The sequence below is a fragment of the Amblyraja radiata genome, chromosome 3, assembly GCF_010909765.2.
Source record: "Amblyraja radiata isolate CabotCenter1 chromosome 3, sAmbRad1.1.pri, whole genome shotgun sequence".
Lineage (NCBI taxonomy): Eukaryota > Metazoa > Chordata > Chondrichthyes > Rajiformes > Rajidae > Amblyraja > Amblyraja radiata.
The window spans coordinates 126,059,729-126,085,683 of record NC_045958.1 but is presented as its reverse complement, the minus strand read 5'-3'; the positions used below and the strand labels follow the sequence as shown (position 1 = coordinate 126,085,683).

The 25,955-nt window shown below is 47.5% G+C and overlaps 1 protein-coding gene across 1 annotated transcript in view; it reads left to right on the top strand.

Moving 5' to 3' along the window:
- Positions 1-2,597: 2,597 nt before the first annotated feature.
- The window catches only part of vegfc (vascular endothelial growth factor C), a 95,889-nt gene continuing 72,531 nt past the window's right edge, over positions 2,598-25,955 (top strand). The window contains exon 1 of the mRNA XM_033018755.1: positions 2,598-2,973. Coding sequence (XP_032874646.1) covers positions 2,860-2,973 — 114 coding nt within the window. The 5' untranslated portion in view covers positions 2,598-2,859. The remainder of the gene's footprint in view (positions 2,974-25,955) is intronic.

Below are 25,955 nucleotides of genomic sequence, written 5' to 3'. Positions count from 1 at the left end.
GTCAGTCACAGAGACACAGTCACAGAGACACAGAGTCACAGACACACAGAGTCACAGTCACAGAATCAAAGTCACAGAGACAGAGTCACAGAGACACAGTCACAGAATCACAGTCACAGAGACACAGACACACAGAGACACAGTCACAGACACACAGAGACACAGAGTCACAGACACACAGAGTCACAGTCACACGGACACAGAGTTTCAGTCACAGAGTCACAGAGACACAGACACATGTTTTATACACCTGAGTAAGATCACTCCTCACCCTCCTGTACTCCAAGGAATAGAGACCCAGCCTACTCAACCTCTCCCTGTAGCTCACACCCTCTAGTCCTGGCAACATCCTTGTAAATCTTCTCTGTACCCTTTCCAGCTTGACGACATCTTTCCTGTAACACGGTGCCCAGACAGAACACAATATTCTAAATGCGGCCTCACCAACGTCTAATACAACTGCAACGTGACCTCCCAAATTCTATACTCCATACATGACCGATAGAGACCAATGTACCAAAAGTCAAGATGGTGCTGCAATTTTTTCAACCAACTTCACTGACTGTCCGACAACACAAGTCAAGTTTTATTCGTCACTTGCACATAAAGTGCAAGTGAAATGAATTTGCCAGCAGCGGTACAATGATAATGAACACACAAAAACAACAATAAAAATTTACACAAACGTCCACCACAGCATTCATCACTGTGGCGGAAGGCAAAAAAATTGACCAGTCCTCCTCCATTTTCCCCCGTGGGCGTCCAGATGTACAGACAAGTCCTGAATCGGTGCCTCCCCACCGGAGACCACGGCTTCAAGATGGTGAAGGCCCAGAACTGAACACAATATTCTAAATGGGTGCAGCAGCATCTACGGGGCGAAGGACATAGGCAAGGTTTCGGCCCGAAACGTTGCCTATTTCCTTCGCTCCATAGATGCTGTTGCACCCGCTGAGTTTCTCCAGCATTTTTGTGTACCTTCGATTTTCCAGCATCTGCAGTTCCTTCTTGAACACAATATTCTAAATGTAGCCCCACCAAAATTATAAACTGCAACATGACCTCCTAGCTTCTACACCCATCTTTGGACAAAATAAAATGTGCATTGGGAGTTAACAACCGTGAAAAATGTTCTACATATATGTTGCTTTGAATGTTTTATATTTATAAACACGTTCTTGCTGTGAGGGAACAGACTATTCTCCTGCTGCAGTTAGCTGAATAAATAAAACAGCTATTGTCAGTCCGTCTGTCATTCCATCAAATGTTACCTCAGTGATTATTTCAACACTGTCATCCCCCCTCCCGTTCCCACACTGACCTTTCTGTCCTGAGTCTCCTCCACTGTTAGAGTGAGGCCCAACACAAACTGGAGGAACACCACCTCATATTCTATATTATAGGTGACATTTCAAACTCCGTACAGACAGCACCCGTAGTCAGGATGGAACCTGGGTCTCCAGCACTGTGAGGCAGCAACTCTACCGCTGCACCACCGTGGACTTAGTGCGGGTGTGAGGAGTGGCTTTAGTACTGAGAGAGGCTGGTTGTGGCTACAGGTTAGACTGGGAGCTGTCAGACGGCAGCGAGTTTCAGTTTAGTTTATTGTCACGTGTACTGAGGTACAGTGAAAAGCTTTTGTTGCGTGCCAACCAGTCAGTCACAGTCTTAGAATAAAGGGGAGGTCATTTAAGACTGAGGTGAGAAAAAACGTTTTCACCCAGAGAGTTGTGAATTTGTGGAAACATAGAAACATAGAAATTAGGTGCAGGAGTAGGCCATTCAGCCCTTCGAGTCTGCACCGCCATTCAATATGATCATGGCTGATCATCCAACTCAGTATCCTGTACCTGCATTCTCTCTATACCCCCTGATCCCTTTAGCCACAAGGACCACATCACTGTGGAATTCCCTGCCACAGAGGGGAGTGGAGGCCAAATCACTGGATGGATTTAAGAGAGAGTTAGATAGAGCTCTAAGGGCTAGTGGAGTCAAGGGATATGGGGAGAAGGCAGGCATGGGTTATTGATTGGGGATGATCAGCCATGATCACAATGAATGGCGGTGCTGGCTCAAAGGGCCGAATGGCCTCCTCCTGCACCTATTTTCTATGTTTCTATTCTATGTTCAGCGGAAAGACAATACATGATTACATTCGGGCCGTTCAGTGTACAGATAAAGGGAATTATCCAGTAAAGTCCGATTAAAGATAGTCCGAGTCGAGACCTTTCTTTGTTAGAAACGTCACCCACTCCTTCTCTCCAGAGATGCTGCCCGTCCCACTGAGTTACCCTAGCATTGTGTGCCTATCTTCCCTGTAAAGCAGCATCTGCAGTTCCTTCCTGCACAGAGACAGCCTGGGGGTCTCCAATGAGGTAGATGAATGGTTGAGGACTGCTGAAGTGAGTGGGATGGTTCAGTTGCCTGAAAACAGCTGGGAGGTTTGATATGAGGTTTGCGGCCACGTGGAGATAGATGTCAGCGGCGTTTGCTGGGTCCCCCCTCTCCGTCCCTTCACTCTCCTCCCCCCCCCTCTCTGTCCCATCGCCTGCCAAGCCGCATATATAAAGAGTGCAGGGCAGGCAGGCAGGCAGCGCTCCTAGAGTCTGCGAGTAGCGGCCAGTAGTAGCAGCAGCAGTAGAAGTAGACGACGTAGTAGACTAGGCGAGGCGAGGCCGGGCTGCCCGCACGATGCCCACACTCTGTCCGCCCGCTGCTGCCCCACTGCCCCCGGCCTCCCGCGGCTGAAGCAGGACACACACACCCACACACACGCCCCCACCCCTCCCTCCCTAGCAGAGCCGGCCGGCCGGGCCGCAGGGGCCGAGGATTATACAGTCGCCGCATCCCGGGACCAACATGCTGATTCTGGAGCTCGCTGTCTTTCTGGTTTACGCTGCCTTACTGCAGAGGGACTCCGCCTATGAATCCAGCCAAGACTACAACGATGATTACCAGGACCCCGTAGACAAGGTAAAGACAAATGGAGATGTTAATGTTACTGGCTGCTTGCGGTCTGTCTGTGGCCGCCTGTGGCTCGGGCAAGGTCGGCAGCTCACAGCGCGGCTGTGGAAACCCAACCTGCCCCGATACTTCACACTCACACCTAGACACCTCACACTCACACCTAGACACCTCACACTCACTCACACACACACACACCTCACACACTCACTCACACACACACACCTCACACACACACCTAGACACTTCACACTCACACTTCGACACCTCTGTAACTCACACTCACAGGCGTCTGCAACTTACACTGACAGACTTGTGCAACGTTCAAACGCAGACTGTAATTTAGACAGATTCCTCTGAAACTTCTCCATGCAGATGTCTGCAACTTTTAAAAGCAGTTCCCCGCAACGTTCACATCATTTTTACATACATACCTCTGCAATTTACACAAGATGTCTGCAACTTTCACAGACAGATCGCTGCAACTTACACATGCAGAACTCAGCAACGTTTACATACAGATATCCCACACTTTCACACAGAGATGTCTGCCACTTTTACAGATAAATCTCCGTAACTTCCACACACACACACACACACACACAGATGTCTGCGACTTCCCGATTTGGGGGGAGTCCAGAACCAGGGGCCACAGTTTAAGAATAAGGGGTAAGTCATATAGAACGGAGACAAGGAAACACTTTTTCTCACATAGAGTGGTGAGTCTGTGGAATTCTCTGCCTCAGAGGGCGGTGGAGGCAGGTTCTCTGAATGCTATCAAGCGAGAGGGTTCTTAGAGACAGCGGAGTCAGGGGATATGGGGAGAAGGCAGGAACGGGGTACTGATTGGGGATGATCAGCCATGATCACATTGAATGGCGGTGCTGGCTCGAAGGACCGAATGGCCTACTCCTGCACTTATTGTCTATTGACTATCACACACAGATCTGCAAGTTTTTAAGCGCAGTCCCAGTCCGTGTGGGTCCAGTATGTGGATACAAGTGAATGTAGTGAGATTGCCGCAGGCAGGCAGTTGTACAACATGTTGCAGGCCGGTCATTGATGCGTTACATTATAATACAGCGGCGCTGGCCGTGGGTTGAATGATTAACCGCGATGTAACAGTTGTGGGCATGCATGTAACTGTGTATACGTTGCAGTAGTCGCGTTCACATTGTCTTGCCGGCATAGTCTGCGCAGCACACAATCGCCAGAGGTTTCAGTTTCTAGTTTACAGCACGGAAACGGGCCCTTCGGCTCACCGGGTCCGCGCCGACCAGCGATCCCCGCACATTAACACTATCCCACACACACTAGGGATAATTTACATTTTATACCGAAGCCAATTAACCCACAAACACGAAGATAGAAAAATAGCTCCATTCGGCCCTTCGAGCCAGCACCGCCATTCAATGTGATCGTGTCTGATCATCTAAAATCAGTACCCCATTCTTACTTCTCCCCATATCCCTTGGTTCCGTTAGCCCTAAGAGCTAAATCTAACTCTCTTGAAAACATCCAGTGAATTGCCCTCCACTGCCTTCTGTGGCAGAGAATTCCACAGATTCACAACTCTCTGGGTGAAGAAGTCTTTCCTCAACTCAGTCCTAAATGGCCGACCCCTTATTCTTAAACTGTGACTCCTGGTTCTGGACTCTCCCAACACCGGGAACATTTTGTCCTGCATCTAGCCTGTACAATCCTTAAGAATTTTATATGTTCCTATAAGATGCCCTCTCATCCTTCTAAATTCCAGCGAATACAAGCCCAGTTGCCCCATCCATAGACACAGAGTGCTGTAGTAACTCAGCGGGACAGGCAGCATCTCTGGAGAGAGGGAATGGGTGACGTTTTGGGTCGAGACCCTTCTTCAGAGATCCTTCGTCAGACTCTGTACAATGTGGACAGTTCTTCAGACGGGGTCGGGAGAGGAAGACAAGAGTTTCTCGAACCGAAACGTCTCCTATTCCTTTTCTCCAGAGATGCTGTCTGACCCGTTGAATTACTCCAGCACTTTGTATCCATCTTGGGTTTAAACCAGCATCTGCAGTTATTTCCTACGTAACCTACTACAAACATGTAGGTCTTTGTAGTGTGGGAGGAAAGCGGAGCGCCCGGAGAAAACCCACGCGGGTCACGGGGAGAACATACAAATCAGGCAGCGCCCGCAGTCAGGATTGAACCCGGGTGTGTGGCGCTGTGAGGCAGCAACTCTACCGCTGCGCCACCACCTTGCCGGCCCGGCTACAGGGTCCAGACGGGTTGGAGCGGCTCCTGTGGCCGGCGTCCGACGCGCTGGGCTGGGCAGCTCACGGAGCCTCTGCCGCCGGCTGTGAGAGGAGAGGGGGGCGAGCAGCAGCGGCTGGGCCGAGCGGCCGGGGAGAGGGAGAGGGAGAGGTCTCTCCCTGGTCTCCCGGACAAGGGGCTGTGTATGAGCGGACACCTCCCCGGGTTATGCAGCCGTGCCGGGTTAACCACCGCACTCCCACCCACCCTCACCACACGCCCGCAACAACGCCGACACCCGCGGCGATCCATTCTCAGACCGCCTACTCCTGGGTTCCTGCCCCCGGCTGCTTATCCTTCACATGTTGTGGTAGTAGAATTAGGCCATTCGGCCCATCGAATCTACTCCGCCATTCAATCACGGCTGATCTCTGCCTCCTAATCCCATTCTCCTGCCTTCTCCTCATAACCCTGACACCCGTTGTAATCAAGAACTTGCCGATCTCTGCCTTAAATACATCCACTGACTTGGCCTCCACAGACCTCTGTGGCAATGAGTTCCACAGATTAACTACCCCTGGACTATAGAAGTTCCTCCTCACCTCCTTTCTAAAAGAGCACCCTTTAACACTGAGGCTGTGTTCCTGGACTCTCCCACCAGTGGAAACATCCTCTCCACATCCATGGTGAGTCCAATGTTGGAAAAACAATGATATATAAATGAGAGATGTGCAGGAAGGAACTGCAGATGCTGTTTTTTTGGATGTGCAGGGAATGGAGGGATATGGATCACGTGCAGGCAGATAAGAGTTTGTCTTGGCATCATGTTGGGCACGGACATTGTGGGCCGAAAGGCCTGATCCTGTGCTAGACTGTTCCGTGATCTGTAAGCTCGCCCTCTTGCCCAGAATCAGTACCCTGCTCCCGCCTCTAATGGCAAAAGGAATCAAGGGATATGGGGCGAAAGCAGGAACGGGGTACTGATTCTGGATGATCAGCCGTGATCATACTGAATGGCTCGAAGGGCCGACCGGCCTACTCCTGCACCTATTTTCTATATTTTCCGCTGACTAGTTAGCACGCAACGAAAGCATTTCACTGTACTTTGTTACACGCGACAATTAACTGAACTCAAACAAACTCAAAAAGCCGGAGGTCAAGATGTCCAGCAGCATCTGTGGAGAACATGGATAGGTGACGTTTCACAGAGTGCTGGAGTAACTCAGCGGGTCAGGCAGCATCTGTGGAGAACATGGATAGGTGACGTTTCACAGAGTGCTGGAGTAACTCAGCGGGTCAGGCAGCATCTGTGGAGAACATGGATAGGTGACGTTTCACAGAGTGCTGGAGTAACTCAGCGGGTCAGGCAGCATCTGTGGAGAACATGGATAGGTGACGTTTTGGATCAGATTAGTTTAGTTTATTGTCACGTGTACCGAGGTCCAGTGAAAAGCTTTTTGTTGCGTGCCATCCAGTCAGTGGAAGCGAGGACGCGATGCACACTGTGACGCATCAGGCGACAATATACATGATCATAATCATTGGGGAGAAGGCAGGGGAATGGGGTTAAGAGGAAAAGATAGATCAGCCATGATTGAATGGCAGAGTAGACTTGATGGGCCGAATGGTCGAATTTTGCTGCTAGAACTTCTGAATCAAACCGTCCACTAATTTGTGTCGAGTGAATAACGTTTAGTGCAAGATAAAGTTCAATTAAAGATAGTCTGAGGATCTCCAATAAAGTCGATGGAAGGTCAGGACCGCTCTCTAGTTGGTGAGAGAACAGTTCAGTTGCCTGATAACAGCCGGGAAGAAACTGTCCCTGAATCTGGAGGTGTGCGTTTTCACACTTCTGTACCTCTTGCCTGATGGGAGAGGGGAGAAGAGGGAGTGGCCAGGGAAGATGTGGCCAGTAGTGGGATCCTGAGGTGGCAAAAATGTTGGAGGATTATGAGATGTATGCGATGGCTGATGGGGTGGAAGGTGAGGACAAGGGGGGGGCTCTGTCCTTGTTACGAATGAGGGGAGGGGAGCATGAGCGCTGATGCTGCCTTTCCCGCTGAGTTACTCCAGCATTTTGTGCCTACCTCCGATTTAAACCAGCATCTGCAGTTCTTTCCTACACCATTAAATTGGTTGCCTCCTTCAGACAGGTTCATGGATAGGGCAGCTTTAGAGGGATATGGGCCAAACACAGCAGGTGGGACTGGTGTAGCAGGGGCATGTGAGCAAGTTGGGCCGAAGGGACTGTTTTCATGTTGTAAGCTCTATGACTGTGACTTCAGAGTTATGCCCCTGTGCCACTTAGGAAACCTGAACGGAAACCTCTGGAGACTTTGCTCCCCACCCAAGGTTTCCGTGCGGTTCCCTGAGGTTGCAGGTGGTTGCCGGAGGTTGCAGGTAGTGGAAGCAGGTAGGGAGACTGACAAAAACCTCCGGGAACCGCACGGAAACCTTGGGTGGGGCGCAAAGTCTCCAGAGGTTTCCTTCAGGTTTCCTAAGTGGGACAGGGGCATAATAATGCTTCAGCTAGCTCGGTGCTTCAGCCACCCTCTGTAAGGTTGTCGTGGATGACTCAGTTGTTTCTCATTGTCTTTGTGTGTTCACGGACTCTGTCGTCATCACAAAAGCCTGGACAGGGTGATGGGCAGAAGAGGCCAATGTGCTCACCAACACTGGTCTCCAGGCTACTTCTGGCAAGGATTGTCCAGCAATAGGTAACGCTGACCTACAAGGACAGTGGGCTGTGGTAGCGGGGAGCGGCATGGCACAGATTATAAACTTAACCGGAGAAATGAAGCAAGGTGCAAAAGTTAGGTAACTAAAATAGTACTAGGTAACTAAAATAGTACTAGGTAACTATAATAGTACTAGGTAACTAAAATAGTACTAGGTAACTATAATAGTACTAGGTAACTATAATAGTACTAGGTAACTATAATAGTACTAGGTAACTATAATAGTACTAGGTAACTATAATAGTACTAGGTAACTATAATAGTACTAGGTAACTAAAATAGTACTAGGTAACTATAATAGTACTAGGTAACTATAATAGTACTAGGTAACTATAATAGTACTAGGTAACTATAATAGTACTAGGTAACTATAATAGTACTAGGTAACTATAATAGTACTAGGTAACTATAATAGTACTAGGTAACTATAATAGTACTAGGTAACTAAAATAGTACTAGGTAACTATAATAGTACTAGGTAACGATAATAGTACTAGGTAACTATAATAGTACTAGGTAACTATAATAGTACTAGGTAACTAAAATAGTACTAGGTAACTATAATAGTACTAGGTAACGATAATAGTACTAGGTAACTATAATAGTACTAGGTAACTATAATAGTACTAGGTAACTATAATAGTACTAGGTAACTATAATAGTACTAGGTAACTAAAATAGTACTAGGTAACTATAATAGTGCAAAACAAAAGCCCAGAGAGCGACCACAGTTGTTGAGGTTAGTGTCGTGCGGTGTCCAAGAGCCTATATTGAGAGTGTCACGGTGGCGCAGCGGTAGAGTCGCTGCCTCACAGCACCAAAGACCGCGGCTCCATCCTGACTACGGGCGGTGCTGTCTGTACAGAGTTTGCACGTTCTCTCCCCGTGACCTGCGTGGGTTTTCTCCGGGTGCTCCGGTTTCCTCTCACGCTCCGGGTGGATTCCTCCCACACTCCATACAGGTTTGGCTTTGGTAAAATTGTCCGTAGTGTGCAGGATAGAATTAGTGTAGAGGGATCGCCGGTCAGCGAGGACTCGGTGTGCCACAGAGTGCCTGCGTCTGCTCTGTAACTCTAAACTGAACTTTGCTAAAAGATGCACCAGTTCTTTATTCCTTTCCAATTACAGAGACAGATGGAAGGTGAAGTGTGATTTTCCCTGTCTCCTTTTGTGTATGGCACAGAACAAAACCAGTCCATAGCTACCCATTTATTCTGTCTGGAGTCATAAGTACCGGCAATGGAATTGTTACCTGCTGCAGCTTAACCGGCCGATTAACACAATCATGAACCGATAAACATTTAATAATTAATAATGCAATTAATGAATAATAATAATACTAGATGTTTAAGAAAGAACTGCAGATGCTGGAAAAATCGAAGGTAGACAACAATGCTGGAAAAACTCAGTGGGTGAGGCAGCATCTATAACAATAATACCAGGTTTAGTTTAGAGATACAGCACGGAAACAGGCCCTTTGGTCCATCAGGTCTGTGCCAACCAGCGATCCCCACACATTAACACTTATCCTACACACACTAGGGACAATTTTTACATTTACCAAGCCAATTAACCTACAAACCTGTACGTCTTTGGAGTGTGGGAGGAAATCGAAGATCGTGGAGAAAACCCACACAGGTCATGGGGAGAAGGTACAAACTCCGTACAGACAGCACCCGGGATGGAACCCAGGTCTCCGGCGCTGCATTCGCTGTAAGGCAGCAACTCTACCGCTGCCCCACCGTGACTGCCCATTAGGTATCCATAATGGTGCAAAACAGAAGCTCTTAGTGCAACCACAGTTGCTGAGGTCAGTGTTGTGCAGTGTTCAAGAGCCTGATGGTTGTTGGGAAGAAGCTGTTCTAGAACCTGGAGGTCACGGTTTTCAGGCTCCTGTACCTTCTTCCCCGGTGGTAGCAGTGAGATGAGAGCGTGGCCAGGGTGGTGTGGGTCTCTGATGATGCTGGCTGCCTTTACATCCGCATTTACACCTCACCCTGCCTCGGGAAAGCAGACGACATCATCAACGACTTGTCCCACCCCGGCTATTCCTTCTTCTCCCCGCTCCCGTCCGGCAGAAGGTACAGAAGCTTGAAAGCGCGCACCACCAGACTCAGGAACAGCTTCTTCCCCTCTGTTATCAGGCTTCTGAACGGCCCTTCCATAAGCTAGGGTACTGTCCGATTCACCTCTACCCCATTGCGGACATTGGACTTTGTCTGGGGAACTGATGCGCTACAATGCTGAGAACTATATTCTGCACTCTGTATCTTCCCCTTTGCTCTACCTGTTGTACTGGAGTTTGATTGTATTTATTTGTGGTGTACCTGGTTTGATTGGATAGGATGCAAAACAAAGCTTTTCTCTGTATTTCAGTACATGTGATAATAACAAACATAGACTTAAACCGCAGCCAAAATGTTATAGAAAGGAACTGCAGATGCTGTTTTATACCAGAGATAGGCACAAAATGCTGGAGTAACACAGAGGGTCAGGCAGCATCTCTGGTGAAAATGGATCCATGTTCTCCAGAGATGCTGCCTGACCCGCTGAGTTACCCCAGCATTCTGTGAAACGTCACCTATCCATGTTCCCCACAGATGCTGCCTGACCTGCTGAGTTACTCCAGCACTCTGTGAAACATCACCTATCCATGTTCTCCACAGATGCTGCCTGACCCGCTGAGTTACTCCAGCACTCTGTGAAACGTCACCTATCCATGTTCCCCACAGATGCTGCCTGACCCGCTGAGTTACTCCAGCACTTTGTGCCTATCTTTGGACTAAACCACAGACGCTGCCCGACCAACTGAGTTCCTCCAGCACTTTATGTTTTGCTGAAGATTCCAGCATCTGCAGTTCCTTGTGTCACCGTTAATGATCTATTCCCACCGTCAATGTTCACTCTTCAGATGAAGGGCCGTTTTGAGCGGGGCACCTCTGTTAGTGCTCGGTGAACAAGAGCAGACCAAATCCATTCAAAACATTGTCCGCTTTGAACAATGAACATCGCTCATAGCAAGTTTAGTTTCGTTTTGATGTGTAACGTAGAAAGCGGTCCCACAGCCCAGCTGATCACCTACAAACCCGCACGTCTTTGGAGTGAAGGAGGAAAATGGAGCACCTGGAGAAAACCCTCTCGGATATCTTTGATCAGACTTTGCTGGCTTTACCTTCCACTAAACGTTATTCCCTTATCATGTATCTGTACACTGTGGACGGCTCGCTTGTAATCATGTATTGTCTTTCCGCTGACTAGATAGCACGCAACAAAAGCTTTTCACTGTACCTCGGTACACGTGACAATAAACTAATGTGTCAACAGACAAACTCCACACAGACAGCACCCATGGTCAGGATCGAACCCTGTAAGGCAGCAATTCTACTGCTGCGCCACTGTGCTGATAACAAGAATAGATAACTTTCTGCAGTCTTTGTGAACCACTTATGGTGCTGGCGAGATTGCAGTGACCTGCAGTGCAGTGCAGTGCGAGGTCTGGCATTACGTGAGTTGGTGGGTATCTGCCAGAAGGTCAGGTTCACCAGATGTGCCGTGAAACAGCTGGGCTCACTGCATGGTGGAGCTACGGACGAGGAGGCCTTCACGTCCCCCACGTCTCCTTCAGAGGAGTTGTTGAAATGCCCAAACATCCTGCATGTTTTCTCCATGTGTGGTTGTGTCCGATTCCCTGTTGAAGATAGACACAAGATGCTGGAGGAACTCTCCCACTGAGTGCTTCTGCTTTCTGCAGTTTTATGTTCCATGCTTTGCTTCTTCTTTCTCTCGACATCACCAAGCCTGTGTGTGTGTGTGAGTCATCAGCTCTGGCCACATTCTCCACCTTACCCCCACCATGGAGAAGAAGGTACAACAGTCTGGAAACTTTAATGTCCAGGTTCGGGAGCAGTTTCTTCCCCACAGCCATCAGGCTATTAAACACCACAACCTCCAAATAGGATCCGAACTAGACAGACTTGCGGGCATGATTTTTACTTTGCACTACTATTGTCTATTTGTCCGATTGCTTATATATATATATGTGTATATTGTATATATATATGTATATTGTATATATAGATATATATTTTATACATATATAAAACATGTTCCAGACCTAGACAACATACTGTGTAAAATGATTCCCTTTCACTTTCCCGGGCCAATTAGCTACTAAAGAATGAAAGATGAAGGTATGCCCTGAACTAATCCCCCGCCCCTTATCAAGTGAAGGTGGAATGATGTCCACACCCCATGTGGCACGTTGGAACGTATCCTTGTATCGCTGGCAGGTAGTAAACATAGAACATGATGCCAAGTTAAACTCATCTCCTGTGCCTGCACGTGATCTATCTCCCTCCGTTCTCAACATGCCCATGTGTCTGTCTAAAAGCCTCTTAAAAGACATTTAGACAGGTACATGGATAGGACAGGTTTAGAGCGATATGGGCCAAACGCAGGCAGGTGGGTCTAGTGTAGATGGGGGCAAGTTGTTCGGGGTGGGACTAGTGTAGTTGGGGCATGTTGGCCATGGGCAGGTGGGACTAGTGTAGATGCGGCATGTTGGTCGGGGTGGGACTAGTGTAGATGGGGCATGTTGGTCGTGGGCAGGTGGGACTAGTGTAGATGGGGCATGTTGGTCGGGGTGGGACTAGTGTAGATGGGGCATGTTGGTCGGGGTGGGACTAGTGTAGATGGGGCATGTTGGTCGGGGTGGGACTAGTGTAGATGGGGCATGTTGGTCGGGGTGGGACTAGTATAGATAGGGCATGTTGGTCATGGTGGGACTAGTGTAGATGGGGCATGTTGGTTGGGGTGGGACTAGTGTAGATGGGGCATGTTGGTCGGGGTGGGACTAGTATAGATAGGGCATGTTGGTCGTGGTGGGACTAGTGTAGATGGGGCATGTTGGTCGGGGTGGGACTAGTATAGATGGGGCATGTTGGTCGGGGTGGGACTAGTGTAGATGGGGCATGTTGGTCGGGGTGGGACTAGTGTTGATGGGGCATGTTGGTCGGGGTGGGACTAGTGTAGATGGGGCATGTTGGTCGGGGTGGGACTAGTGTAGATGGGTCATGTTGGTCGGGGTGGGACTAGTGTAGATGGGGCATGTTGGTCGGGGTGGGATGTGTAGATGGGGCATGTTGGTCAGGGTGGGACTAGTGTAGATGGGGCATGTTGGTCGGGGTGGGACTAGTGTAGATGGGGCATGTTGGTCGGGGTTGGATTAGTGTAGATGGGGCATGTTGGTTGGGGTGGGACTAGTGTAGATGGGGCATGTTGGTCGGGGTGGGACTAGTGTAGATGGGGCATGTTGGTCGGTGTGGGCAAGTTGGGCCTATGGGCCAGTTGTCCATGCTGTATGACTCTAAACATCACGGTCATGTCTGCCTCCACCTCCACCTCCAGCAATGCAGAAGCTTTGGCCGGATACACAGATAATGTGGCAATAAGACTGCATGGAAACATGGTTTGGATCATGTAACCATGCTGCCAGCCCATGGAGTAGTGTATGTGCTGCAGAGTAGATCAACTGAGCAGACGTACCCGCTTCTTCCCCTCTGTTATCAGGCTTCTGAACGGTCCTTCCATAAGCGTGTGTGTGTGTGTGTGGGGGTGTGTGTGTGTGTCAGTGTGTGCATGTGTGTGTGTGTCAGTGTGTGTGCATGTGTGTGTGTGTGTGTCAGTGTGTGTGTGTCATTGTGGGTGTGTGTGTGTGTGTGTGGGGGGGGTGTGTGTCAGTGTGTGTGTGTGTGTGTGTCAGTGTGTGTGTGTGTGAGTGTGTGTGTGTGTGAGTGTGTGTGTGTGTGTGTGTGTGTGTGTGTGTGTGTGTGTGTGTGTGTGTGTGTGTGTGTGTGTGTGTGTGTGTGTGTGTGTGTGTGTGTGTGTGTGTGTGTGTGTGTGTGTGTGGTGGGGTGTGTGTGTGTGTGTGTGTGTGTGTGTGTGCGTGTGTGTGTGTGTGGTGGGGTGTGTGTGTGTGTGTGTGTGTGTGTGTGTGTGTGTGTGTGTGTGTGTGTGTGTGTGTGTGTGTGTGTGTGTGTATTATTTGCAGCTATTTCGTGTTGGATCACAGCCCCCTGTACACAGGGAGATAGTGTGGGTGCAGTGATGATCAGACATGTTTTCTTGGCAGTGGGAGCTGATGTTTCTTGGCACATGGATCTCCTGTCTCATCTCTCCCCGCAGCCTAACTAGTGTTTAGAAGTTTCACCTGGGTGCAAGTCCAATCTGACTTGGCTCCTGGCCTTGACATTCTGTGAAAGATAATATTTACATTCTTTCACTTTTCCAACCACAGCAGTCTGACAAATGATCGCAAAACAAATCCTGCAAAAAAAAAAAGGAAACTTCTGCCACATATCCTTCTCAAACTGCCACGTTCTATCCCATTTAACTGGCTGTAAAATAACGTCAACTTGTTGGGTCTTTGAGATCAGACCTGCACCCAATACTGAGTTACTCCAGCAACTTGTGTCTATCTTCGGTGTATACCATTTAGTCTGCTCCACTGCGAGACCTCATTATGGGATGTAGGCCTCCATTCCTTCTCTCCAGAGATGCTGCCTGTCCCGCTGAGTTACGCCAGCATTTTGTGAGTACCTTTTATCAATTAGCCAAATCCCCAGTGACTGGTGGAGTCTTTACCAGATCACCATTCACAGCCATTTTCAATTAGTGTGTCGACTGCTCATGGATTGCCACCCTGAGTGATGTCACTGCGAAACGGTTCCATTTCCAGCTGAAGGATATGTTATTATTTCAAATATATACTTTATTCATTATATGTACAATCGGTTCACATCACGTGGGTGGCACGATGGTGCAGCGGTAGAGTTGCTGCCTCACAGCGCCAGGGACCCGGGTTCCATCCTGACTACTGGTGCTGTCTCTACGGAGTTTGTACGTTCTCCATGTTACTACATAGGTTTTCTCCGGCTGCTCCGGTTTCCTCCCACACTCCAAAGACGTGCAGGTTTGTAGGTTAATTGGCTTCGGTAAGTTGGACAATTGTCCCTAATGTGTAGGGTGGTGTTAGTGTACGGGGATCGCTGGTCGGGGCAGACTCGATGGGCCGAAGGGCCTGTTTCCAAAGTCTGTGTCACCACACATGGATAAGGTGGTCAAGAAGGCTTTTAGCACATTGGCCATCAGTCAGGGTATTGTGTATAACATAGAAACATAGAAACATAGAAAGTAGGTGCGAGAGTAGACCACCAGGTCCGTCGAGCCCGCACCGCCATTCGCTCATGGCTGAACACTAAACAGACACACTTACCCACAAACAGTAGACACAAGACACAGAACACAAGACACTACCCTCCCCTTTATACCGCTATCACCCCTCTCCACCCCAAGAACCTCGCGATCTCCTGGGGGAGGCAAAAAACCGGATAAAAACCCAGGTCCAATTCGGGAAAAAAATCCGGGAAATTCCTCTCCGACCCCAATCCAGGCGATCGACACTTGTCCAGGAGATCACTCAGGTCTTACTATACTAACCATACCTAGGTCCATATCCCTGCCCTCTCCCCGTAGCCCCTTATCCCCTTGGCAGCTAAAAAACCATCTATTTTAGTCTTAAATATATTTAAAGTTTCTGCTTCCACTGCTCCCTGGGGCAGTGAATTCCATAAATTAACCACCCTCTGGGTGAAGAAGTTCTTCCTCATCTCAGTTTTAAAAGAGCCCCCCCTTATTCTGCAACTATGTCCCCTAGTTCTAGTTTCCCCGATCATTGGGAACATCCTCGGTGCATCCACCCGATCAAGGCCCCTCACGATCTTATATGTTTCAATGAGATCGCCTCTCATTCTTCTAAACTCCAAAGAGTAGAGTTCCAGCCTACTTAACCTTTCCTCATATGTCAATCCCCTCATTGCAGGAATTAATCTTGTAAACCTTCGCTGCACTGCCTCCAGGGCTAGTACATCCTTTCTTAAGTATGGATGTATAGACGTTAGGATATAATGTTACAGTTGTACAAAGTGCAGGCGAGGCCACATTTGGAATATTGTCTTCCATTTTAGTCAGCCTTCAATACGAAGCTGTTGAGGATGTTGCCGGACTTGAGGGACTGAGCTGTCAGGAGAGGTTGGGGTGTATTCCTTGGAATGTAGAGGGATGACACAAAGCTGGGTGGCTGTGTGAACTGTGAGGAGGATGCTATGAGAATGCAGGGTGACTTGGACAAGTTGGGGGAGTGGGCAGATGCATGGCAGATGCAGTTTCATGTGGATAAATGTGAGGTTATCCACTTTGATAGCAAAAACAGGAAGGCAGATTATTATCTAAATGGTGTCAAGTTGGGAAAAGGGGAAGTACAACGGGATCTGGGGGTCCTTGTTCATCAGTCAATGAAAGTAAGCATGCAGGTACAGCAGGTACAGCAGGCAGTGAAGAAATTGAATGGCATGTTGGCCTTCATAACAAGAGGAGGAACAAAGAGGTCCTTCTGCAGTTGTACAGAGCCCTGGTGCGACCACACCTGGAGTATTGTGTGCAGTTTTGGTCTCTAAATTTGAGGAAGGACATTCTTGCTATTGAGGGAGTGCAGCATAGGTTCACCAGGTTAATTCCCAGGATGGCGGAACTGTCATATGCTGAGAGAATGGAGTGGCTGGGCTTGTATACTCGAGTTTAGAAGGATGAGAGGAGATCTTATTGAAACACATAAGATTATTAAGGGATTGGACACGCTAGATGCAGGAAACATATTCCCGATGTTGGGGGGATCCAGAACTAGGTGCCACAGTTTAAGAATAAGGGGTAAGCCATTTAGAACGGAGATGAGGAAACAATTTTTCACCCAGAGAGTTGTGAGTCTGTGGAATTCTCTGCAGTGGAGGCTGGTTCTCTGGATGCTTTCAAGAGAGAGCTAGATAGGGCTCTTAAAGATAGCGGAGTCCGAGGATATGGGGAGAAGGCAGGGACTGGGTACTGATTGTGGATGATCAGCCATGATCACATTGAATGGCGGTGCTGGCTCGAAGGGCTGAATGACCTACTCCTGCACCTATTGTCTATTGTCTATTGTGAGAGGGTAACTGTTTCACACAGAGGGTGACGGGTGTATGAAAAGAGCTGCCAGAGGAGGCAGTTGAGGCTGAAATTATTAGAACATTTAAAATAATTTTGGACATGTACATGGATAGGACAGGTTTAGAGGGATGTGGGGCACATGGAAGGCACCTTGGTTAGCATGGGCACTGGGCCAAAGTGAGAGCAGGTGGGACTAGTGGAGATGGGGCATGTTGTTCGGCATGGACAAGCTGGGCTGAAGGGCCTGTTTCCGTGCTGTGTGAACCATGACTCTGTAGAAACATTCAGTGCAACTGGACAGGTGCACGGGTAAGACAGAGTTTAGAGATACAGCACGGCCGGTCGAGTCCACGTTGACCATCGATCACCAGCTCACACTAGTTCCATGTTATCCCCACTTGGTCAAGGCAGCTGCGAAACTTCAGTGGAGGTAACGAACCAGTCAGAGTGGACTTTCATTCCCACAACACAGCGTATCAGTGCAGGCTGTTTGTTCAAGCAGCTGGAGAAAGATGTGAACACATCTCCTGCTGGACTCAAAGGAAAGAGTGTTTTAAAGTCAACAGTCCTAATATTAATGCATACTTGGATCTGTGAAGGGGAAGCTGGGGGGGAGGGGAGAGATGGTGGTACTGACTATGTGTACATTAGCAGTAAAAGCGGCCGGTATCATTGGTTATAATTAGAATAAGGTGAGAGTCATAGAGTCATACAGCACGGAAACAGGCCCTTCAGCCCATCGAGTCCGCTCCGGCCAGTGATCCCCGCACACTAACACTATCCTACACACACTAGGAACAATTTACAATTATACCAAGCCAATTAACCTACAAACCTGCACGTCTTTGGAGTGTGGGAGGAAACCGGAGCACCCGGAGAAAACCCACGAGGGTCACTGGGGAGAACGTACAAACTCCACACAGACAGCACCCGTAGTCGGGATGGATCCCGGGTCTTGGTGCCACGGCAGGGACACATACACATCCAGACGTGTGTGTGTGTGTCCGTGTATTTGTTGGGTGAGGAATGTTTGATTGAATTCCAGCGTTTAGGGATATATTTTTTAACGTGAATTAAGAGTGTGGAATGTGGAGGGGCTGCCAGACTGGAGTCAGCGAGCAGGTGGATTCTGTCCTTGATTAATGGAAACTTTATTTAGTTAATGACACAAACTTCCTTCCTCTCCTTCGAGGCTGTGATTTGCAGCCGTGCATTTTTACTCTGTTATTCAGCACAAACTCTGCTCTGAAACCCAGCAGACTGAAGTCCCAAAATCACAAATCACCCTGAACTACCTCAGCGGCAGCACGAGTCCTTCACTCATCAACATCAGTCGACTCTGAGCGTTGGAACCAGATGGAGATTGGGCCCTCTTGTGCATTCATCAGGCTTTCAGTTGTAGAGATACAGCATGGAAACAGGCTCTTCAGCCCACTGGGCCCATGCCAACCAGTGATCTCCCTGTGTACGAACATGAGCCCACACACACTGGGCCCATGCCAACCAGCAATCACCCTGTGTACGAACATGAGCCCACACACACTGGGGACATTTACAAGTTTACCAAAGCCAATTCACCTACAAATCTGCACGTCTTCGGAGTGTGGGAGGAAACCGGAGCACCCGGAAAAAACCCACGCGGTCACAGGGAGAACGTACAAACTCCGTACAGACAGCACCCTTAGTCAGGATGGAACCCTCTGGCGCTGTAACTTTTCCCACCGCACCACCGTGCCGGGCGTTTTAATTCCTGCTGACTCCAGCAGACCAGTTCTTGACCATTAGGTGATGAAGGTTCATTTGAACTTGGATTCCTGATCAACGAGTAAAAGTGCTGAATGAATTTGATGCAAAACAGGAAACTCAGGGAGGGGAAACTTAATGAATCTCATTCATCACAAATTAAATCCCATCCGTAACTTGGCCTGCTAAGAGGTATTCCTTTCATTTTCCAGGATTAGAACATAGTTCGTAGAACAGTACAGCACAGGAACAGGCCCTTCGGCCCACAATGTCCATGCCGAACATGATGCCGTTTAACTAGTCACATGATCCATATCCCTACATTCCCTGCATATCCACGTGCCTGTCAAAAAGCCTGTGAAACACCACTATCGTATTAGCCTCCACCACCACCCCTGGCAGCGCATTCCAGGCACCCAATAATCTCTGCGTTTGCCCCTCTTACCTTAAAGCTATGCCCTCTAGCATTTGATTGTTCCATATTGGGAAAAAGGTTGTGACTATCTACCCCATCTATAATTGTCTATTCCCCATCTACGCCTCATATAATTTTATCTACTTCTATCGGGTTCCCGCTCCATATCCAGCATTCCTGACAAGACAATTCACCACTGTCCAAACTTTCCCTGTAACCTGGGCGATTGGGCGGTTGGATTATAGTTCTTACTTGCTGTTGATGCTCTGTTGCTTTTTTGCTGCCAAATGATAAAATCAGCGTATACGCGCGTGGGTTTTCTCCAAGATCTCCGGTTTCCTCCCACACTCCGAAGACGTACAGGTTTGTAGGTTAATTGGCTTGGTATAATTCTAAATTGTCCCCAGTGTGTGTTGGATAGTGTTAGTATGAACGGGTGATCAGCGTGGACTCGATGGGCTGAAGGGCCTGTTTCCACACTGTAGCTCTAAACTAAACTAAACGCCTTAAATGTGTGGCCCAGCCACTGATCTGCTTCCATCTGTCAATGGTTCCCTCGTTACTTATCACATCTTCTTTCCCTCTCCTGTGGTTTAGGAACTGTCCCAGGAACGAATAATTCAAATCCTTCATCCCAGTCCCTTAAGATAATAACCGCCCGTGAAATTGATGCAGAGTGCACCATGTGGCTCCTGTTGGCTGCTTTGAGTCGGATCATGGCTGATCGCATCTTGGCTTCAGGTCCTGCCTCGTCACTTTAACCCTTGACTACCTTGTTGATATGGGACTGTCATATGCTGAGAGAATGGAGCGGCTGGGCTTGTACACTCTGGAGTGTAGGATGAGAGGGTCTCTCATTGAAACATATAAGATTATTAAGGGCTTGGACAGGCTAGAGGCAGGAAACATGTTCCCGATGTTGGGGGAGTCCAGAACCAGGGGCCACAGTTTAAGAATAAGGAGTAAGCCATTTAGAACGGAGACGAGGAAACACTTTTTCTCACAGAGAGTTGTGAGTCTGTGGAATTCTCTGCCTCAGAGGGCAGTGGAGGCAGGTTCTCTGGATGCTTTCTTTTGTTTAAATAATAATATTTTTTATGAGAAGCATATCATAATCCAAACCAATACAGACTTTGTTTAACGATTACATATTATTAGTATCTAGTGTCTCGGGGTCCCAGCTATCAAAATAGCTGGGGTCCTCATTTATCAATTATGTATTAACACTGCTTCTAATTGTTTATTTTAATTTATAGATAGAAAGAGAGAGAAGAAAAAAAAGATAATTAAAGAAAAAATAGAGTAAGTTATCAATAATTCAGCTTAGGAGATAGGTCTGTATGTTATAAAACATAACTATTCATCTGATCCTGGATTCAAACTTCAGTCAGGCTCCTGTGCTGGACCAATCTACCCCTTCAAATCTATATTACTAAAAGTCCGATCTTGACCGCTTTTGGCTCGCTGTGCTGCGATTTCCGAGAGAACGCCGCCACCTACAGCCGTCATTTTTGGCCACCTCGCTCAGAGCCCCCCTCCCCCTTCCGGGACTGGAGGATTTTTCCCATCGATGACAAATCAGAGAGATATTAATGTTTTAAAATAATTCACCATTCTCTCTGCTGCCCCTGCTGGAGGGAGGGGGAGGGACTATAAGACCAGGAAGTGGTGTGTGTCACTCAGTCTCTGCAAGATGGATGAAGCCAAAGGGTCACGTCTCTCTGAGCTCTGAATAACACTGAACAAATGTCTACTCAACTGTGAGTCCCCTTAATGTGGTTTGAAAATGAAAATATGGTGTGTTGAAGTAAATAGGCACTGCCTGCAAATGGTTGTTTGGGCGCTTTGGCTTGAAGTTGAAAGGCACTACTTACTGCAAATGGTGACTTGGGTGCTTTGGCTTGAAGTTGAAAGGCACTACTTACTGCAAATGGCGGCTTGGGTGCTTTGGCTTGAAGTTGAAAGGTACTACTTACTGCAAATAGCGGCTTGGGTGCTTTGGCTTGAAGTTGAAAGGCATTACTTACTGCAAATGGCGGCTTGGGTGCTTTGGCTTGAAGTTGAAAGGCACTACTTACTGCAAATGGCTGTTTGGGTGCCTTGGCTTGAAGTTAAAAGGCACTACTTACTGCAAATGCACTTCCTGTTTGCACTGTATATTGATTTTAGATAAAACGCTACCACTTACGGCTGAGATTTTTGGCCATCTCACTCAGTCCCCCTCCGCTGAGCAGGTGCAGATCATTCTTCCCATCAATGAAAAATAAAAGTGTTATTAGTGTTTAAAAAATGTTGAGAATCTCTCTTCTGTCAATCACGCCATGAAGGCCACACCTTTTCCGGTGGGAGGGGGAGGGGTTATAAAATCCGGAAGTGTGGGTGTGGCTCAGTCTCTGCATGATGGGGGAGGGAGAGGTCACGACTCTGTCTGAGCTGTGAATCAACTGAACACACTGAACTGAACTGTACTGTAAGTTTGGTGTTTTGTGTGGTTTTATCGTGGTTTCACCCTGCATGAAATGGTATGAAACTGCATTTGAATTTGGTGGCCTTGCACCCTGCTTCAAATGGAATGAAACTGCACTTGAATTTGGTGGCCTTGCACCGTGCTTGAAGTGGAATGAAACTGCACTTGAATTTGGCGGCCTTGCATCCTGCTTGAAGTGGTATGAAACTGCACTGAATTTGGTGGCCTTGCACCCTGCTGAAAGTGGTATGAAACTGCACTTGAATTTGGTGGCCTTGGATGCAGCTTGAAGTGGTATGAAACTGCACTTGAATTTGGTGGCCTTGCACCCTGCTTGAAGTGGTATGAAACTGCACTTGAATTCGCAGTTTCCACCCTAAGAACCCATACCAGTGCTCTAGAAAGCCCCCCCCCCCCCACTGGCAACCAATATTGGAATTGGTGGAGAGGTGGAATATTGCGTCGGGGGACCAGCCCTCCCGTGTGAACATGGAACCCAACGGGTCCCACTTAGTCTAGTAATCTATAAATGGAGACCATGTCCTAGCAAATAATTCTGGTTTGTCAATTAAGACAAGTCTAATTTTTTCCAAATGTAAGATCTCCGACATCTCCATAATCCACATTTTAATTATGGGGGTTGTTGGGTTTTTCCAAAATTTTAATATTAATATTTTCCCAATTATTATACTATAATCAAGGAAATTTCTTTGGCTTGTTGTAAGTTTTAGGCATTCTTCTGATATTCCCAAAATTATTAGTTTAGGGTTGGGATCCAGTTGGATATTAACAACTTCGGAAATAATTGTAAAAATATCCGTCCAGAAATTTTTAATTTTTATACAATTTACAAAAGTATGGGTTAAATTAGCCACTTGTCCTTAAATTAGCCAATTGACATATGTCACATATAGGGGAGATATTAGGAAAAATTCTATTTAATTTTGTTTTAGAATAATGCAATCTATGTAGTACTTTAAATTGTATTAAAGAATGTCTGGCATTAAACGAGCATTGATGTATATGTTGTAGGCTTTTGTCCCAAATATCTTTCATAAAAGGTTGAGCTAGTTCATTTTCCCATGCTTGTCTATATAATCCCGTCGACAGGATCTCACTGTCTAAAAGGGTATTATAAATGTAAGATATTAATTTAACTGTATTAGGATGTTTATTCAAACATTCAACAATAATCTCTGGCTCTCTAGTTCTATAACCTTGTGTATATAATTTAACATAATCTCTAGGTTATAAATATCTAAAAAAAATTATTTGAGTGTAATCCACAATTCTGTTGTAACTCCTGAAATCAAAGAAAAAAACCTTTTCTATAAAGATGTCCCACCTTTTTAATTCCATATTTTTTCCATTGTACAAAACCTTTATCCAACACAGAAGGTTTAAATGAGGGATTATTTACAATGGGGAGAGAAAGTGATAAATTATCCAATTTTAAAGTATTTTTTAAATGTTTCCAAATTTGTATACCGCTATATTATAGGGTTTTCACAATAAGTTTTTTAATTCAGTTTTGTGGGAGCTAACAGAATTGGACCAATTTCAAAATGCAAACAATCTTCCTTTTCCATCTTTAACCAGTCTGGTTGCTGATCCATATCTTCCAACCAAAAGTTCATATTTTTAATATTGACTGCCCAAAAGTAAAATTTAAAAATTGGCAAAACTAATCCTCCATTCGTCATGGATTTACATAAATGTTTTTTACTTATTCTATGATTCTTATAATCCCAAATAAAACGTGACAATAGAATCAACTTTTTTAAACAGCACCACCATTCAATGTGATCATGGCTGATCATCCCTAATCAGTACCCCGTTCCTGCCTTCTCCCCATATCCCCTGACTCCGCTATCTTTAAGAGCTTTATCTAGCTCTCTCCTGAAAACATCCAGAGAACCGGCTTCCACCGCCCTCTGAGGCAGAGAATTCCACAGACTTACAACTCTCTGTGTGAAAAAGTGTTTCCTCGTCTCCGTTCTAAATGGCTTACCCCTTATTCTTTTTCTGGTTGGCTGCCAGTGACTATAGAGCAGCAAAGTGTGGAGTCATGCATTTTGGTCGTAGGAATAACAGCGTAGACTGTTTTCTAAATGGGGAAATCAGAGAAGCAAAGCGACTGGTGCAGGATTCCCAAAAAGTTCATCTGTAAGTTGAATTGGTTGTAAGGAAGACAAATGCAATGTTAACATTTATTTCAAAAGGAATAGAATACAAAAACATGGATGTAACAGTTGTTGGAGACATGCCAAATTTCCTGAGAAGAATGAGCAAATAATCCAAGGTCTTCTACAGATGGACCACAGAGAGCAGACTGATGGGATACATCACAGCTTGGTTTGGGAACAGCTCAAGACCACAAGAGTTGTAGATGTAGCCCAGTCCATCACACAGACCACACTCCCCACCATTGTAGATGTAGCCCAGTCCATCACACAGACCACACTCCCCACCATTGTAGATGTAGCCCAGTCCATCACACACACCACACTCCACACCATTGTAGATGTAGCCCAGTCCATCACACAGGCCACACTCCTCACCATTGTAGATGTAGCCCAGTCCATCACACAGACCACACTCCCCACCATTGTAGATGTAGCCCAGTCCATCACACAGCCCACACTCCCCACCATTTTAGATGTAGCCCAGTCCATCACACAGACCATACTCCCCACCATTGTAGATGTAGCCTAGTCCATCACACAGACCACACTCCCCACCATTGTAGATGTAGCCCAGTCCATCACACAGACCACACTCCCCACCATTGTAGATGTAGCCCAGTCCATCACACAGACCACACTCCCCACCATTGTAGATGTAGCCCAGTCCATCACACAGACCACACTCCCCACCATTGACTCCATCTACACTTCACGCTGCCTCAGAATATCGGCCAACACAATCAACGATTTGTCCCACATTCTTCCTTCTTCTCCCAACTCCTGTCTGGCAGGTGGTACAGAGGTGCTGATCTAAGGAGGGCCATGACCCAAAACATCAACTATCCACATTCTCCAGGACGTTTCCTGACCTGCTGGGTTACTCCAGCAATTGTGTCTTTCTTTAGAAGGTACAGAAGCTTGAAAGCGCGCACCACCAGACTCAGGAACAGCTTCTTCCCCTCTGTTATCAGGCTTCTGAACGGTCCTTCCATAAGCTAGGGTACTGTCCGATTCACCTCTACCCCATTGCGGACATTGGACTTTGTCTCTGGAACTGATGCGCTACAATGCTGAGAACTATATTCTGCACTCTGTATCTTCCCCTTTGCTCTACCTATTGTACGAGTTTGAACTGACTGTATCTATGTATGTAACATGATCTATTTGGATAGCATACAAAAGAAAGCTTTTAGTGTGCCAAATGCGCAGGTGGGACTAGTGTAGAGGTACATGGTCCAGGTGGGACTAGTGTAGAGGTCTCCAGTCCAGGTGGGACTAGTGTAGAGGTATCTGGCCCAGGTGGGACTAGTGTAGAGGTACCTGGTCCAGGTGGGACTAGAGTAGAGATATCTGGTCCAGGTGGGACTAGAGTAGAGGAGGTATCTGATCGAAGTGGGACTAGTGTAGAGGTACCTGGTCCAGGTGCGACTAGTGTAGAGGAGGTATCTGGTCCAAGTGGGACTAGAGTAGAGGAGGTATCTGGTCCAGGTGGGACTAGAGTAGAGGTATATGGTCCAGGTGGGACTAGTGTAGAGGTACCTGGTCCAGGTGGGACTAGAGTAGAGATATCTGGTCCAGGTGGGACTAGAGTAGAGGAGGTATCTGGTCCAGGTGGGACTAGTGTAGAGGTACCTGGTCCAGGTGCGACTAGTGTAGAGGAGGTATCTGGTCCAGGTGGGACTAGAGTAGAGGAGGTATCTGGTCCAGGTGGGACTAGTGTACAGAAGGTATCCAGTCCAGGTGGGACTAGTGTAGAGGAGATATCTGGACCACACGGGCAAGTAGGGCCGAAGGGCCTGTGTCTGTACTGTACCAGTTCTAATGCTGGAGACTGCCGTCTGTGTGAACGACACAGATTGTCAGGTCAGGGAGTTTCCCTGCCACAATGCAGCCACTTACGCAGAAGCCAGGAAAGGAAACGCTTGCTTGCATTAGTTACGGTGTATGCTCTTGCCCCCCCCCCCCCGTGACCAAGAGGGGGGGTGATGTTTCCTCAGCCATCAGTAACACCTCATGAACAGGTCCCAGCGGGCGGGCGGGCGGCTACAATGGCATGTCCAGGCCGTGCATGACTAACGTGGTGAATGTTTTAGTGTGGAAGGGACGGGGCAATGAGAAGCACATGTGGCCTCTAAAGCTGCAAGCTGTGAAAACTCACATCCCTAATGATGGAAGGTCAG